The 19,472-nt window shown below is 31.6% G+C and overlaps 1 protein-coding gene and 1 non-coding gene across 2 annotated transcripts; both read right to left on the bottom strand.

Annotated features, from left to right (window-relative positions):
• Positions 1–6,095: 6,095 nt before the first annotated feature.
• Positions 6,096–6,938, bottom strand: LOC7454557 (protein indeterminate-domain 14). The gene has a single exon (XM_002318094.4). It carries the CDS (start codon positions 6,870–6,872, stop codon positions 6,336–6,338), a length of 537 nt encoding a protein of 178 aa, XP_002318130.1. The 5' UTR covers positions 6,873–6,938; the 3' UTR covers positions 6,096–6,335.
• Positions 6,939–12,242: 5,304 nt separating this feature from the next.
• TRNAL-AAG (transfer RNA leucine (anticodon AAG)) lies at positions 12,243–12,323 on the bottom strand. Its single transcript has one exon. It is a non-coding gene; the product is annotated as a tRNA-Leu (tRNA).
• Between the last annotated feature and the right edge of the window lie 7,149 nt (positions 12,324–19,472).

The raw sequence follows: 19,472 nt of genomic DNA, 5'->3' as shown, positions 1-19,472 counted from the left end.
ACATCAGAAGATTCTTTCAAGAGCCTACTTGTAGTCTTTCCGTGGCTTTGGATTATGTTGCGCAGGTTTCCCAGGAATTTTCAAGTTAATTAACAAAAACATTAAAGGGTTGTTTTGAATTGAAGATGGTTTTTAAAGTGTTTTTAATTTGAAAATGTATTAAAATAATATTTTTTATTTTTTAAAAATTATTTTTATCATGAATGCATCAAAAAAATCTGAAAATACCAAAAAATTATTAATTTTAAAAAAAATATTCAAATTATTTTAAAAATAATTTTAAAATGCAAAAATAAACCAGACATAAAAGGATGATTGAGTGGGAGAATCACTGTAACTCTTGTTCACATACAATTCATTGAATTTGTTTTTTCAATTTGATTATTGAATTTGTTTTCTAAGTTAAAGGACTAGAGTGATAAAAGCTGAGAAAAAGGGTGGTGGTTTTAAAAAATTAGGTGAGAAGTTCGCTTTCACCCTCTTACTTTTTAAATGGCAACATTTAGGTCCCTCATATTTCACCCTCTTTCTTTCTGTAATGCATCAATCAACCTACCAAAGTAGGAAATGAAAGTGAGAAAAGTTTGTAATCTTACGTAGACATCAACTTTAGCCTCCAAAGTTGACTTTCTTCTTCTATATATATAAAAAAGGCTTTGGCTGAATAACCTAGCCTGGGGAGCCTCGTCATCCATCCATGGAGGTAACCATCATCCTTTCTTCGTGGCCTTTCTTCCAGTGGGGAATGGACATTTTAAGTCCCTTTCTTAAGAATTCAAGAAGAAAATAGTTATCTTAGTGGTTATTCACTAGATTGCTTGGCAATATGATTCTGGTTGCTTTTCAAATAACTTTTCGTGTCAAAATGCATGTCAATGATGTTTTTTCATTTTTAAAAAATTATTTTTGACATCAGCACATCAAAACGATCCAAAACATACAAAACATATTAAATTTTTACAAAAAAAAATTTTGAATTTTTTGAAAACACGATTTGCACCGCGTTCCCAAACAATTTCATGTCATAAAGTGGGTGGAAGCAGAAATCTTTGCAGAAATAACCATTTATAAGGTAGTTTCAATTTTATTGAAGAACATCATTTATAAGGCTTTTTTTCCGCCCCCTTTCTTTTTTTTCTTGATCCTTGATTTAAGAAAGTAGAAGCGGAAGAAAAAAAAAGTATAGGTTGAAAACAATTTTAGCTATTAATAATGTCAATTTTAGTGTTTATGGGTTTCATTCAACGAGAATAGTTTAATTTTAGTGTTATTTCACCGTATAATTATATGAGAAGATAGATATGACCTTGATAAGTTTTTGGATCTTGAATTGATTCTTTGTTTTTGGACTGATTTTTTTATTGTTTGAAGGCAAATAAAAATTTATGTATGTCTTTAGGTTGTTTTATATGTGTTTTTGGGTAAAAAAATAATTAAAAATATATTATTAGAGTTGAAAAACCCTTTTTCTATTTTTTTGATGACCCTTAAATCATAGAAAACTAGAGATGTAAATAATATGTCGTGCACATTGTTTGACAAAAAAAATTTAATTAGGCAAACAACAAAAAAATAATAAAATGAGCAGGCGCACAGGCCAGGCCTTGCTTTTACATCATTTAATCGAGTTTTTTTTTTATTCTCTTTTTTTAAATTGAATATTTTTTTTTCTTTTTATCATTCATATTTGTTATTGAAATTAAATTTTCTAATTTGTTTTAATTTATATTCTATTATATTTTATTGATTTAGATTACAAGTTTTACAAGTTAACAAAATTAACTCTGATCGATTTAATATGTTATTATCTTAATATTTTTTTAAATAATATTTCATTAAATATATACAATCTTAATATTTTAAAAATATATCTTCCAGCGTATATTTATTTTATTGTTTTACAGTTGAAAAAAGTAAAAACTTGACTCGTAGCGCGGGTCAAGAAGGAGCTGGTAATTAAATGAAAAGTCGTCGCAATTATTTCAAGGCTATACCAGTCCATTCAAATACTAAGCTATCACAGCAACTGGCCTCAGCCAGCAAGCAAGCGCAGAATCTTAAAGACTCGACTTACTCAATGTATCATATTTTTATTGAAAAAAATAATCAAATTCTTGTAATTTCCACACCATGAACTTGACCTTGTAATTGAAGAATATCTATTTACTGGCTATGTTCATGTGATATGGATTGAACATAGTGTAGACTCACCATTTCTTTTTCTTTTTTCTGATGTGAACTGCAAATGGAAACTTTGTACAATGTCCGCACTTGTCCATATCTTTCCTTTCAGCTTTTCATTATTGAAAAAGGAAAAGAAGAAGAAGAAGAAATTTCACCATCCCTGCTGTTAGCCTAGTATAGTAATGCAATGGTGTGATTGTTCGCAGTCCCACATGGTGTGGCTCTCAAGAGATTTGAGTCCCACCATGATCCAAGCTTTCCCAACTTCTAAAGCTACGTGCCTTTTTCTTTCTTGATTGGTTCGGATATAACGAATATAACGAAACATTTCATATTCTGCTCTACTTGCTGCCTTGAAAAAGATTGTTACCAGTCTGGTTGTCTGTGGAAAATTTACCATCACCAGTGCCATACAGTACTAGCAAAAACTTTTCACTTGATGAATTCTCACACGACAGGAACGAACTCCACCAGTTTTTGTTTCCTCTTGATTCTAATAGTTCTTCCTCACCTCTGCCAAATTTTATATGTTAATGATTGGTACTGACCTTTAGATGATCTAGACTAGTAGGTTATTTACTGCTAATTGCAGTAATGTGCTGTTCGAGCTGTGGATTGCTTGGTGCAAAATTACGACAAGTCATATATATTGATGTAACGGGCTACTTAGCATTAATGGAACCGATGAAGACTTATTTGTCTGTTTCAAGAAGACGTAATTACAGAGGACCTGGTACTGGAGATACTTGAGGGCATTAATGTTTGCTGTTTGGTAATAGGATAATTTAGGGTCAGTTTTCTGAAGAATTCATTGAAGTGCTGGACGTAAGATCTACATCAGTTGGAGGCAGAGGTACGGTATCATTTCAGCATAATATATGGACAATCTGAAAAGACAAATGTTAAGGTTTTGTCATAATGACAGTTTGATAGATCATCCCAAGTATGTCCTACAACTTTTATCCTGCTCATCAACTTCATCATGGAATCAATAGCTCTTGCATTTCTCTGATCGTATCCAAATAAAAGATAAAAGACAAGGAACCCATGATGCAAGTGGTCAGATGTCGTCGGAGTATGGTTCCTTGATTAGCATGATCATAATCGAGTAATTACGGAGCTCAATTAGGATACTTTGTTGTGATGAACATTACAGATTCTTAATCACACCCCTGTCAGAAGGAAGAGGCTGCAAATTATCAATTCTGGTAAGTAAATTAAGAAGTGCATTAGAGAAGAGAGTGGGCTATATATCTTGTTGAAACTTCAAAGCATAGAAAAGCTTGAGGGTGGACCAATTGTCTTTTTGAGGTTATATTAGTTAGAAGTGGTTAGTCCTAAAAGCATTAAAGCAAGACAGCGAATGTTTAGAAAGTGAAAAGGGGAAGTTTGCTTTTGATCTTTAATTAGGTTGAAGAACCCTTCACAAGATCCTGCACAGCCCTAATGCCAATTAATTAATTGATGGTGTTTACCTTTATTTTTCTCCCCGTGCTTTCCTGGCAGTGTTAGCAGATGTTCTTTTCAAGAGGACCAAATATTTGAAACTTCAAGATCCTCTGCCCCCACCAGATCATGTTTTGACCTTAGCAAGGAATCAATTCAGTGTATTATTGAAGCCACCCATGAAGGTTAACTGTATATGAGCAACATGTTTGGAGGTTGCTGACAAATTAAGGTAGATTTCGTTCTTGCGACATCTCGAAAGGGGTGGCAGAGGCACTGTTCATTGCTCTGAGTGATGCATTCAAGTGAAATGGGTCGTCCTGTCCAAAAACAAATGTTTCTTTTGTGTTGGATCTCAGACATAGATAGTGGGTGTTTGGTTTCTGATCAGAGCTAAAGTTAAGAAATTGAATACAAGTGGATGCAGCTATACACATTCTGTCTTGATACTGATGATATTACTTGCCTTTTTGTTCTGATTCATTTGCCTTTCTATCAAAATCAAGGTTCTTACCTTCACTCTGGCTCCATCAGGTTTGACTCATTTAGCCCATATTAGGTGTTAGAGCTTCTGTAGCATCCACTACACATCTACTTCTACTTGCAAGCATAACAATGGTGTCTGGTGGCTGCCGATCAGAGTTTGTGACTTGGAAGTTATAAATACTGTTGTTTTCTTTCTGCCTACGCCTGCCCTCCCTCCATTCTTAGAGAGATTGAATTCATCTTATTCTTGATAGGTGTGATATTTTGGCTGCGGATGCCAACTCATTTTAACCCACTCAAAACTGAATAAGAGCTTAGGTTTTATCATTATCCACCGCTACGATGCGATTTATATTAATTTTTTAGTATGAATAAAAAAATAAGGCACTATTAATGTATTTTTTGAAAAAAAATTATATAAGAGTTAGCATAATATGACACAATATAGTTGTTGAGTTTAAAGGCAATGTGAATGAATGGAAAAAAATAATAATAATAATAAACGCTCATAAAATCAAACACCAACAAAATAGTAGAACATTTATCTAGAAAGCTGTTTGTTTTTGTTTTTCAAACTATATTTGGGTACATTTTAAAAATGTGCTAAAAGAATCAAATTGATGCTTTTTTTTTAGTCTTTTTCAATGGCTTTGAGGTGATGATATAAAAAATAAAATCTGAAAATAAAAATTAATTTGATACATTTTCAAGCGGAAAGTATTTTTGAAAAATACATTGCATCACAATATCAAACACATACTAAGAACATGATAACTCTATAAAAAACAAAACAAATCACAAAGACTAATTTAAAATAAATCAAATATTGAATGATAAAATTAAAAAAAAAAACCGAAGCACCCAAAAAAAGCCTAGGCGCTTAGGCATGGGAGGCCCATCGCACATGAGCCTTAATAAGAAAAGCCCAAGTTCACGCATCGCGCCTTTGATAATTGTTATTTTTTTTTAGGTGGAAGAAATGTTGTTTGTCTATTTTTTTTTATTAAAAAGTATGAAGTCGCATTCTCTGCCTAGATTTTAGCAGCCGGGTTATTAGAAAATCAGGTTAGGGGTGTTGCAAAAAAAATATATTCATTTTCAAATATTTTTTGACCCAAAAACACAACAAAAATGCACTCTAGAGATCTAAAAAACTTGTTTTTTCCTTCAAAAAATGCAAAAAATGTCAAAAAAAAAAAAACTCAAAATCCAAAAATTTCATGATGTTAGATCTACTATCTCAAGCAATTTCAAGGTGAAACAACACTTAAGTGGAACCATCCTCGTCGAATAGAATCCATTAACATCAAGATCAATTATTTTGGTGGTCGGAATCGATATTGGCAACCAATGTTTTCTCTTTCTACCATTAAAATCCAATAACTTTCTCTTTCCCACCTCTACCAACGACTAGGAATAAGATCAATGAGGTTTTGGAACAAAAGAAAATTTTGTAAAACCGAAAGGACTGAAAATGGGTTAGTTGAAAAGTAAGAGGATTAATGTTTTGAGCCAATTTTGAGACGGCAAACAAGTTTCTCAATGTTTTTCAGTTTGGTCTTGGCTTTTAATTTCTTTATTTTCTAATAAATTAGAAGCAATTAACCTTTAATTTAATTTGGTCACCGAAGGATTGTTTATATCTATGATATAATATTAAAAAACCATCGATTTGAGCAGTGAAGCCCCAGGAATAGTTTCGTACGTATGATCAATTTCCTGATTGATGGAGTTTAAATATTTATCTCAACACAGCTATTCCACAATGTCTAATTCCTATGTAGCTTGCTGAAAATGCAACTTTTGAAGTACGGCAATCGCTGTCTGCTGTCTTGAGAATCAATTCTTATGAATGCTTTAAGAATGTACATGATTATTTTTTCAGATTTGGTTTCCATTTTGATTTTCCAAGAGAAACGCAAATGTCATCATTGAATTGAATTTTCTAGTTAATAATCCATCAACATGCACATCACAAATGATAAAAAAACACAGAATGGGCATTATTATTGCAAACTTTTCAATCTTGCCACTTATGATGTCCTTTTACCGAAGATTCAATCTTATCCCTTCTACTGTTGAATGAAGAAATAGAAGGAATCTAATACCCAGATATTCAAACTCAATAACTTGGCTCTAGAATAACTTAACCTTTTCTTCATCATGAAGGGTTCAAGAGTTCATCTCAATCTCATAAAAGCATGATTTTATGATATCAATCAGGGTTTGAGCCTTTGCCTGCAAGACTGGCAGGTGATCTCCATGCACGTAGAATCTATCTTCCTTGTAGCTTTCTCTTTCATACTCTCTGCCTTTTCCACTTCCTCTCTAGCCCTCTGCCACATATGCCTTGCCTTTGCAAACTCTGACTGCGCCAACTCCATCTCCCTCCTTGTAAGCTCCCTTACTCGCTCTGCATAAGCCTTTTCAATAGCTGCCAATTTAATCTGCTCAGCAGCCTGCCATTTCAAGGTTTCAACGCAGCTCGTATCCGTTTTCGCATCGCTGAAATCACAAATGGGACCTGTTAAAACACAGTTAGATGGTCCCTGGATTGGCCCAACACTTATCGATAATTGCAAGTCTAGTGATGGCCCTCCAAACTGATGATGTTGATGATGATCAGACGCCACTGGCCTGTACCTCAATGAAGAATCCATCGGCCGCGATGACATTAGAGAAGATGAGGAGGAGGAAGCGGCTATGGAAAGCTGTGAGGGGAGAAGCTGAAGCTCCTTTTGATAGCCCTCTTCCATGTTGAAAAAAAAAATAACAAGAAGGTTTAAGCCACGAGGTGATGGCGATGAGGGAGATTTGTGGGGTGGCAGAGACTGCTGCCCATATATAGACACACATCTACCTTCAACCCACTGTAATGACTAGACCACCCTCTCTATTGTTCATCCGAGGCAAAATTTTACCGCTAGCTACTCGGTGAATTTAGGTGACATTGAAGGGTATTTTGGTAAGACGAGTGAAGATTGAAAATTCCGTTGTAGAAAGAGCCAAAAGTATGGGAAAGAAATAACGGATCACGTTATTGAGGTATGAGTAGCTTTTTGTTGTTGTAGTGAAGTGTTTGTCTCTCTTTTTTTCATCTTTTTTACTTAAACTATCATTATTAAGTGAATTGTTTTATTGACTTTGTAATATTTTATTTATTTTTCGTTATCTTTTTGGGATATGAGGATATGGAGGGTGGGTGTGTAATAATTAGACACACACGTGCAATTAGTGTATTCTTCGGTTGTTTTCCCCCAAGGGGGGTAATATATATATAACACTTGTTCAAAATAATTTTAAATCTTGTCGAAATTAGAACAATTTTAGTGCAAAGATGTTTTATTAAAAAAAAACAAACATGGATCAACCTGTGAATTCTCATGAGCGATTTTGTGCGTCTACCTTGAAAACACGTGAAAATAAATAAAAATTAAGAATATAATCATAAAATACAGATATTAAATATGTTTAATCAATCAACCTCACATATAAATAATCAACATTCTATCATCATGTGATATACATATAAAGATAAAACCTTTTATAATTTAATTAAATATAAAAAAAAATCTTTTGCATCAAATACAAGAATAAAAATATACGTATTCAGAATATTAATTATTACAATTATTTTTCTTGAATATTATCTGTTATCAGAATATTTTTCAGATCAAACAATAAAATATTGATTAACATGTAATCGGTAAATAAAACCAAAGCAGCTACTTATTTGGATTTATTTAATATATCAATAAATTGTAAAAAAAAAGGGATTTGTTATCCTAATTAAGTAACTGAAATTTCTTGATTCCAGAGAGCTGGATTCATGAAAAAGTTGCTATTTCGTGCTAATTTGCAAGAAAAAAAGCGAGTACAAAAAGCTCTCAAGTGTAGCTAAAATAGGTACATATATATTCAAGTTAAAATAGTTATATACAAGTTTGGGAAGGCATGGATCTCTCTCATATGTAGCTAGCTTTATGGTAGGCCTAAAGCTGTCGGGCCTCGGTACAAAAAGCTCTCCACTTTGTAACTCAGCAACGCACGCTCCACGCTGGGATTGGCACGTGGGATGGGCACACAAGATGAGACTGGCCATGATTGTGGGTGCCGACCGTCCCTTCCACTTGAACCATGTTATCTGTGGGCATATTGTGAGAGCCCTTTCTTCGTCATCCTACAATATCTTTTGGCAGTGGGTATGAAGATATCCTAATTCTCATGCCTCATTCCTCTGCATTATACACCTGATTCCAAGCTGGTGGTTCCTGTTCTTCTTTTTTTTCTTTGGTCTGATATTTCCAAATGCCTTGTAACTATCAACATTAATTCCATCTTTTCCGCTTCGGAAAACATGTTTTATTGGGATATTTTTTCAGAATTTTATGATAAAATGTTGAATTGTTTTATTAGTAAATTATAATATGTTTAGGAAAGTAATTTAAGCTAAGAGATTCTTTATGAAATTAAGTAGTTTTTTAAGAAAGTAAACGAATTATTTCTCTGAAAACATACAAATATATATAGTTTGTTTAATTATAAAATTAGCAACAAAATCCAAACATATATGATATACAAGCTATTCTAATAATAAAACTGCTATGAAATCATCAATAATTTATCATACTCTAATTTATACTATTAAGCTTTTATATTTTAGCACAAGAAATAATCAATCTGATTCTCACTATACTTAAACACCTCTAAATCATATTAAGTGTTATCTTATGAGATATAAAGATATTATAACTTTAATTATATTATCCACTCTAGTGATAGAGTTTTTTGTGAAAACAAAATCACTCTTGTAAACCTTTAAGAATTAAGTAAAAACTCTTAATATTGGTGAAGTAACTTCACCAAAGAAAAAAATCTTAAAGATGACATATCTTTAAGCGGAAAAAATCTTAAAGAAGGAATTTCTTTAAATAGTATAAAAAAACTTGGTATGAATTCATCAAGTGGAATTGTATTCTAAAGTTTGGACAAATTAAGGAATAAAATATTCAATTATGGTTTGGTACTTGAGATGTGGAAGTAGACTTTCCGAACCACATTAAAAACGAGTTTGAAAATTATCTTCTCTTATCTCTTTACTTTAAGTGTTGTAATTATATTATTGACTATTGTGTTTACTTGAAGTAATTTACATTAATTATTAAATTTAGTGATACACCTAATTCACCTCCTTCTTAAGTGTTAAGTTGCCTTAATTCTTGAACAAAAATAAACATCACTTGCTATGAATTTTGAAATGTAATCTATGATACCTTTAAACTAATTTTGTAAAATCACATTCCGCTCTCAAAAGTAAAGCATGTAGTTTTTAAAATTTCATCCAAATGTTTTTAATGCTTTCATAAAAGTTAGAAAATTAGAGGCAAACAAGCTCTTAGTCATTGTTTGGTTAATGTCTCGGAAAAGAAGAGACAATAAGGACAAAGATGACATATCTTTATGGACCTTTTATTTTGAAAATAAAATAATTCACTCTAAAATTATCTCTGAGACATATTTATTTTAAGTCTTTATCTTTGTTTTTTCTATCAAATATATTTCTATCTTTTTTATTTTATCATTTTTGTGCTATGGCAATAACTAAACCCAACAAATTTATATAGAGTCATGCTAGTTAATTTAGTATATAGGAAAATTTTACATGTTCGTCTTATTGCCCAAAAATATTAGTAGATAATAATTAGACAAAGTAAACATTTATGTTTTGTGTGTATGTTGATGCAATATATAAGATCATGGTAAATTTACTATCATAATAAAAAGACATAATACTAAACACGCGCGCGCGCGCGCATATATATATAATCTCACATAGATAATAGAATCATAATCCTAACATGCATACTAATAAAACTAAATAAGAACAAAAAATATACTTGTTGAAACACTTTAAAATTGATCCAGTTTTGTTGTTGTCAATAATCAATCCTTTTTCCTTATGGCTTTACTATTTTTCACTTGGAGCAATATGACTTTCTTCAGTAAGTCACCAAAGATTCCAACAACAACACCTTGTTTAGGTACACTTTTAAACAAGGTCCAATAAACCAATAAAATATTGCTCAATTATCCATCTATAAGGACTGGACCTAAGCTTTAGATTAGAAGAAATTTTGAGAGGAAAAACAAAGGTTTAAAACTAAAACACAATGTTGAAAAAGAAGGTGAAAAAGAGTGTAAAATTCTATCAAAACAATACGGAATTCATCAACCCTAAACACACTTCTTCATACCCTTTTATAAAGAATTTCAGGAACCAAATATTGATGGGCGTCCCCCATTAACAATTTTGATCACCCACAATAAACTAGAATTAAACATAAATGTTTTTTTATTTAAATCATGAGACTTTTGAACTGAAAAATTTGTTCATATAACCTTGAAAGAGTTATGAAAAAAACAAATCAAATTCTTCATTTCATGGATTGGACAAAATTATAGATTGGGCTAAAAGAAATTATTATTCATGGACCAAGCCTCAATCCAAATTTTAATTGGCAAAAAACAATATATTATGACCCAAAAAAATATTTTATAATGAACTCAAATCTAAACTTAGACTCGAGGCCCAAGCTAGCACATGCGTGTGAGTTTTAACTCGAAGTCTATTCTGTTTATGACTTTTCACCTGTAAAAGCTTGTGTGTTTTTTTAGCCCAATTTTAACTTTTTAACTTCATATTTTATAAAACACCAAGAAAGTGTTGTTTCTTACTTGTGTGGGATAAGAGCTTTTATAAAGTTTTGGGTTTCATCAAATTAGATCAATTTTTTATTTACTCATAATTTATTTAAGTCATGTTAATGTTTTATTTTAAAGAGCTTATGTTGAAAATTAAATTTTAATAAAGTTTTAGCTCAAAAAATAAATGAATCTCATTTTTAATTCGACCTTGAATATATATTCATTAACCATTATATTAAAAAATAAAATTCAGGACCACTTGAGACTTATATGATCGTTAACTTCAGGGTCCGTGAGATTAGTCAAAATACGTGCAAGCTGACTCGAACACCGACATTAATTAAAATAAATAAATAAATAAAATCCAACATGGTTGAGGTTAGAAGAATATAAGATTCTCCTAATTGTATATGAAATCAAAGATATGATACCTAACTCCATTATTAAATATGAAAATCTATCAAGATATAAAATCGAAGATGCAAACGACTTCCCATCAAGAAAAATAAAAGAAGAAAGTAAGATGTGATTGATTTCAATGCTGAAGCTCAGTAAAAGTGATTTATTATGTTGTTTTCAAACATAAAACCTGGATTTCCGGAATATGCAATTCTTTAATGGTTTTGCATATCCTTCATTATGTTATTGTGCCAGCATTTGTAAAGGGATTCACGTGGTCAGACAATATATCAATTGATTTGATATATATTTTTTATTAATATTGATGTTCGAGTCAGTTTGCGTGCACTTCGACTAACGACCATGTAAGTTTCTAGTGACCCTGAGATGTGTAAAACTCAAATTAATTACCTTTAAGAAGCAAATTTAGAATCCAACCAGTTAAGCTACATCCGTGATTGATTTGGTATTTTTTTTCCATCAAACATTATGTTGCAAGAAATGACATTAAAAGTTTAAACCCCACACACACACACACAGATATATATATATATATATATATATATATATATATATATATATATATATATATATATTATTTTTTAATCTTTATTTCAACAATAATTCAGATTTTTACCGGATAAAACAAAACAGGCAGGGAATAACTCTAGCAGGGAATGAGGACTTTTAAAACAGGATGCATGTGAGAGGTTGATTATCTTGACTACATATGCTATCATGAAAAGGTTGCATGCATTGGTAAAAGTCACTGTATATTTTATCATACACCGTAACCTTTCCAGCCATGAAAATTAAAGATGTTTGAATTTATTTATTTTTCCTCTAAATTCCCAGACCTTTTTTTATTTTAAGTTTCCTTTTTATCTAAAAGTACAAGTGATAATTTATTCTTCTTGGTCTTAGCACTCTATATTATTTAATTTGATTTGGTTTAAAGTCCGTATTGTTTTCTTAAAAAAAAAACATTAAGTACACAAGACTTAAAAAAAATATATATATAATGTGGAGAGTGGGATTTGAACCCACGCCCTTTCGGACCAGAACCTTAATCTGGCGCCTTAGACCAACTCGGCCATCTCCACTAGCCGTTTCGTCGCTAGAAGTTTACAGTAAAGGATATTGTTTAACAAGATCAATTCGCCCATGTCGCCATGTTGCCTTGGCCTATGCGCTTGTGTGGAGACTGGAGAACAACTGGTTGTTCTGAATTCGATGCTGCATTTACCCGTTATCAAGAACAAGATATGGTGTAATAGATGGTTAGATAATGATGTTTGAGAATCTAATATATTCTAACACGTAGTTAAACCTAAAAATATATGGTCTAATATTATGTCAAATTTATATGTGCTTGAACGTTAACGTGTAGCTGAATCAAGAATGTTGGGTCTAGTATTTTATCAGATCTACCTGCTATTGGATCTAGTATGTAACTGAACTCAAGGGTGTTGGATCTAGTAGCAAGTCAAACTCATATCATCTAGGATGAATATTTTACTAAGCCCAAGCTTGTTGGGTTAGCACCCAGTTTTAGACCATTTCAATCATGGGTTTTTTAAACAAACAGGTTATGCATAAAATATATTAATCTATTGGTTAAAAAAATAAAGATAAATATAAGAGTGAATTTTTGAACTTTTAAATTATAAAATATAAAAATATGTTTTATTTATTTTTATTGTTTTTGTCTCGAGAAAATAACATAACACTAATTTAAAGTTTGTATATTAATTACTAGAATTAAGAAAAGGGCTATATATTTGTTATAATTCACAACTATATCCTAATAAATTGTTTTGGGATTTTGCCACAGTTATGGAGATTAAATTTCAAGGTTAGAGTGATAGTAATCTATTAGGAAGCTGACATAGGGCTTGTGTGAGAAAATTTTGGGGAGAATTCGATAATCAGGATGAGGTTGTCCATATTTAGCTTCAATTAGGTGTGGACATGCATTACTCCCGCGGGGGCAGACTACTTTTTTCTTTTCTTTTTTGTAAAAAAGTTAGTCATCAGCGGCTATAAACTCATTTCGAAAAAGAAGAAAAATTCACGACTCAGAATAGTAGATTTAACTTGATTAAATAAGTAGGATTTTTTTTTAATTAGCTGATAAAAAAAGCAACGACATTAGATTAAATTGATTTCTTAAAAACATAATCATGATAACCTACAAAAAAAAATATTTTTTTTGAAAATGAGATAAACTATATAGCTTGATTATCAGCCCATTAAATATAAACAAGATAGGGTAAAAAATGATCTAAAAAAATCGGTCATAGTCAACTCGAGTTAGTATGACAAACATATAACCCTCGTAATCAAGGCTGAGCCAACCAGATTATCCCATCAAACTTTCGATCCAGATCATGAGATTAAAATAACTCGATAGAAAAAAATAAAAATAAAAACCACAAAGTTTATTTTCTTAAAATAAAATGTCAACTTGCGTTAACATCTTAAACTTGGAACCCGGGTCACGAGACTTGAAGCATCCTATTTGAAAAACTATGAAACCCAATTTTCTATTAATAAAAAATGATGAAATTAAAAAAAAATTCAAAATGATTCAAAACAAAAAAAATCACAATTAAAAAAACAAGGATCAAAATTGAAATACAAAATAAATTTTATTTATTATTGAAGGATGAAATTAAAAAGAAAAATTAATTTAGCAAAATGACCTAAAAATAATGAAAAGAATAAGTATCAAAATTGACATAAAAAATATAAAAATTATTGAAGGGTGAAATTGAAAAGAAAAATAACTTTAATAAAAGGAAAAAAAAAAAGAATAAGGACCAAATTTATAAAAATAATATACCATAAAATTAGATTGAATGATGAAATTAAAAACAAACAAAACATTTACAAAAGTGCTGAGCAAAAAAATAATAAAAAGAATAAGGAACAAATTGAAAAATAAAATGACAAATTAGGATTGAAAGATGAAATTGAAAACAAATAAATTTTTTTACAAAAGGGACAAAAATAAAATAAAATAAAAATAAAAATAATAGGTACTAAAATTGAAATAACAACAATAAAGTGGATTTTTACAAAAGGTTAAACATTGATTAATTTGATAATATGATAAAAAAATGAGGCAACAACAACAATAAATAAATTTTGTTAAAAATACTACTCCGGGCAAAGCTGAGTTAACACGCGAAACTCGTGACCTAGCACGTGAGATTAGGATAATCCTATAGAAGGACGATATCAGTAAAAATCAATTGTAAAAAATGACCTAAAAATTATATAAGTTAACCTAATCCAATCTTTCAAACTCATGACCTGAGAGGTGAGCAAAATCCCTATCAATAAAATATCAATGGATGAAATTAAAAAAAAAATTCAAATAAAAAAGAATTAAAAATAAAATAAATAGCAATAAAAAAAATAATGATCAAATGTGACATAAAATAAAATGAACTAAAATATTGAGGGATGCAAATGATAAAATAATTCAATTAAGAGAATGATACAAAATATTGAAGGAAGCAATTGAAAAAAAATTATCCAATTAAAAGAATGATATAAAATATTGAGGGATGCAATTAAAAAGATAATTCAATTAAGAGAATAATTTTTAAAAAATCAAAATAAAAAAAATGAGGATCAAATTTAAAAGCTAAAAAACCAAAGGAGGATTAAATTGAAAGAAAATCCTAATTGTATGGATAGTCTAAAATAAAATAAATAGTAATAAAAAAGAATAGGGACTAAATCATAAATAAAAATAAATTAAAAAGTTGTTTTGAAAATATATAGTGATAGGCTCTAAATTTAAAGAAAAAAAAATAGGTAGAAAAAAAACAGCCACTAATACAAAACCCAGCATATTTTTGCCAAATGCAGAGACAACACTGTGAAAATTAAAACTCCGTAATAAAAGCCAGAGTTTTATTTTTGAACAACACTATACGCGTCATCCAAAAATCACTAGAGAACACACATGTGTCCTCGTCATCCCATTCGCAACAACCTTTTTAAAATTAAATAATATTTTGCTTATATAAAAATACTAAATTATCACTGGTCATACTTAATGAGTACAGAAAATTCTCATTCAATGGCTTTGTGTTAATTTTACCGAGCAAATAAAATGAAAAGGTCAAAACTAACCCGGCTTACTGGTGCATAATCTTTTGCTCGAAATGTATAGTAGTCATTTTACTCTTCACTAAACAACAAATATACTATTATACCCCGCTTCAAAGGTAACTTGTGTTTTGTTGTCGAGGGTTAAATTGTAATTTAACTATTCTAATCTACAATCACAGTAATAGATGCACAGTAAAACCAGGAGTACTCTTGGTTTCTTTTAATACCAGCCGCCTGTAAAAACCAACACGACCAGTAGTTTGGCGTGGTCAGTTGATGATATGAGCCTACGAGGTCACAGAGGGCAATGAATTATATTTCATGGGCCCCAACAAAGCACCATTGTCCTAGCCAGAGGTCCCCATGCATGAGCTAGAATCAATAAAGGTAGCTCTAAAGTAGCCTAACCAGTTTTTTTCTTTTTGGCAGGCATCGATAACTCTACGTGCAGGTCTTGCCTGGTTCATATTATCGGACCTCACCAGCAGTACTGCTGAATTCTTTTCCTCGCCAATCATGCATGGATGTCTCACCTGGATTGATTATGATGGATTTGACCACTAGAAGCAATTCATGGGAAAGGGCGATGCATGCTCGCTCATGATTCTTGCAAGGCCGGTTAATTTGATATATAGTTGTCGCTAGCTAGTATTTGTAACGTCTGAAATCTTTCAACCTTTAATTTTTATCTCCAAACTAAATGCAACCTAAGTGTTGATCCTTTAAACCTTTTCCACACCTTGAAAAAAAACCCTTCCAAGAACAAAAAGGTTCAATGTTTTTTCTTTTTTTTTTAATCATGGATGTTTAGGTCAGCTTACGCCTACCTCGACTAATCTCCAGCTTAGACTTTAAAGTTAACAACCATATAAGTCTCCAGTGACCCTGAGGTTTGTGACACTCAAACTGATGACCTTTGGGAAACAAACTCCTGATTTGACCAGTTGAGCTACAACTCTCAGGGATTAAATGTTAATCCGTTAACATTTAGACTCTTTAATTATTATGTGTGGGACCGACTAATAAATAAATTATATCTTATAGTACATAACTTTACTTTAATTAAAAAAAAAAGGAACTAATCTATGACTACCACGTGGCTAGGGGATCACCTCTATAATATTAAAAGCTGTTTAAGAGTGGTAACTATTGTTTTTACTCCCAACAATGAATTATACTGTTTGGTTACATCTTAAGATTATAGTTTGAAAGTTTGGTCCCCCCCAAAACTGAGGTGTAACCTTAGTTTGATGTGAAACAAGCTGGAGATGCTTTTACTAAATCCACACCTCATTTTGCATGCTTGTTTAAAGCCTTATCGACAAAAAAAAGAAAGAGAAAAAGAACTGTTGAAACTAATCTGACTAAAATAGTCCTTATCTTCTCATCAGATTTGGCTATTCTTGTCGCGGGGGCGATGTCGGGGCGCTGACGAGCTATTATGCCTCCTGAGGAGGTGTTGTTGTTGGGAATGAAAAGGTTTTGAGTTTAATCATAAAATTATGATTAAGGTTCAGGAGTCACCACATAATATTATGGTTACTAGAAACCTATGATCTACGAGAGTTTGGGTAAGAGACTGGTTGTGCAAAGAGAAGACGCATTACCCTGAGTGCACCCTACCTAAGGTAAGCTGCATTGTTGTTTGATTGTTTTTCTAGGTCGAGTTTCTATCAATTGGTCTTTTTCTAAGGTTTAAGATAGATTTCTCTTCATGAGAGAGTCTCTACCTCATTGGGTTTAATCATAACCATTCTAAATTCTAAATTTAGCATTGCATTTATTTTCACCTTATATTTCTAACACCTGAGGGTATACTCTATTGTATAGTTTTACACCCCATAAATATTAAAGTCTACACCTAAACCCTATGAAATAAAAAATAATAATTAGTAAAGGGTTTTTGATATTTTGGCCAGATCCTAATGAATACTCATAAACTGGTTATGATATCTATTTTTTTTAAAATATAAGAAAGATACAATTTTTTTATGAAAATATGCTTGGAGAAATCTTTAGGATTTGGTAGTATATATGAAAACAAAACATTTGTTTTGTTTCTTTTTTTGAAAAGGGAAATTAATTTAAAAGTTTTGAGATTTTTATTTATTTAATTTAATTTTTTTTTGAAATATTTTGGAGAAACTGGGTATTTAATATTGGATATGTGTCTATATCTTACAGTGTAAATATACAACTCGATATTATGCAAAATTGGTAGAAAAACACGCGAGAAAATCAGAATTATTTTGAAATGCCTCTCATTTTTTTTTGGGATTTTTTTCATTTTTAAATAATATTATAATATATATTATTATAATTAAATATATTATAAAATATATGAGCTTGGCCGACCCAACTAATTGGGTCAGACTCAACCTAAAAAAGGGTGGGTTAATCTCGGCTCGACAAGGGTGGGGCCGATCTCAGCCCAACAAATCTTTTTCTTTTTTTTTAGTCTGGGCCGTACCCAGCCCAACCATTTGGGCTGGGCCATAACTGGTCCGGCCTAAAGTTCACTACATGAACAGTGGAATTGGCGGGGAGAAGAAGAAGAAAAAGAAAAAGAAAGGGAAGGGGAAGATGAGCGGGATACTTAGTGTGGTGGTGATGGCTGGCTGGTGTGAGAGGACGGCGTGAGGCTGACGATTGCAACGAGGGAGGCTAGTGGCAGACGACAGAGGAAGAAGAAGAAGGTTTGCAGAGGAGAGAGAGAGGTCGACAATGGATCTTGGTGGCTGGTAGGTGGTTGTGCTAACTACTTGTGATGGAGATGGTGGTGGCTATGGTAGACGACTGGGACTGCAGGGGGGAGAGAGAGAGAGAGAGAGATGACAGAAAATTAGGGGGAAGAAGATTGCATCTTTTTTTTTTTCACTTTTTGCACCCGAATTTCTTCATGCTCAGGCCATGAAATCCATCTCTATTTATAGAGGGTGGAGGAGGGAAGTGTTGTCTTTAATGGTGAAAATCTTAGCCCTTGGTTCTGCTAGGAAAGATCCCAACCGTTGGTTCAAAATAACACCATGACTTGTCAAATCTGTCAGTTAAAGGCTGCTTGAGTTTGCCACTTTAGGCCGGCATCGCAATCATTGTGGTGTCAATCGATCTCAACGGACCACACCTGGTTGTAGAGAAATGTCAGACGATCATTTTGGTTCTGGTGTTGTCAAATTTAGTGGAGATATGAAACATTAAATGTACTTGAAAAGTAGTCACCCGGACAGCTTTTACGGGTAAAATTGAAGAACGTTGTTTTGCCTTGAATTAGGGATATTGGCCAAAATTCAATTTGATCATTCTACTTTTGATTTCCTTTAATTTCACCCTTAATTGACCCCAAACTTCTGATTCAGTTCAATTTGGCCCTTGCCTAATTTCAAAATCATCCCCTAATTTTAGCGTCTTTGGTCTTTGGTACAATTAGGCCTCGAATTTCCTTCAAAATTACAGCTTGATTTTTTATGTATTTTTCAAATCCTCCCCAACATACTTTCTCCATGTTGCCAGCCTTTATTTATTTTTTTGGTATTTATTTTGGAAAGAAAAATATGTAATTTTGGGGAATAACCCAGAAATAGGTTATGACAATTCTCATTTGGCTAAGCTTTAATGTCCATGAGCTTAGACTAATAGATGTTACCATATTATTTCAATTTTGTATATTGATTCAACCATATTCATTCATGCCATTTGGTTTTGTTTGTGAGTTGCTTGAATGTATATTTAACCATTATTATTTTGGATAAATACGATATATTAATGCCTCTAGTGTGTAATAACATTGGATTTTAGTTAATGAATCTCTTGTAGCAAATAATTTGGTGGTTTGCAGTGTAATACTTTTATAACAGTGGTTTTGAAATTGTATTTTGGTAGACTTTTTTTTTTGTCATGGGATGTTGTACTTTTGTAATGCTTCATTGATTATTCACTCATGTTTTTTACAATATAGTTTAATTGTATCCTAGAAATTAAATCTTTAGGAGTAACTGTTTTAGCAAGTGCACTGAATGTGGTTTTATATTATACTTCTTTAATGCATTCTTAATCTTTAGGATGTATATTTATAGAATTGTTTGTCATATTTCAAATATTTTATTCAATTGTCTTTTGATATATAA

The sequence above is a fragment of the Populus trichocarpa genome, chromosome 12 (genome assembly GCF_000002775.5).
Source record: "Populus trichocarpa isolate Nisqually-1 chromosome 12, P.trichocarpa_v4.1, whole genome shotgun sequence".
In the NCBI taxonomy this organism is placed as follows: Eukaryota; Viridiplantae; Streptophyta; class Magnoliopsida; order Malpighiales; family Salicaceae; genus Populus; species Populus trichocarpa.
This window is presented reverse-complemented; position numbering and strand designations above follow the sequence as displayed.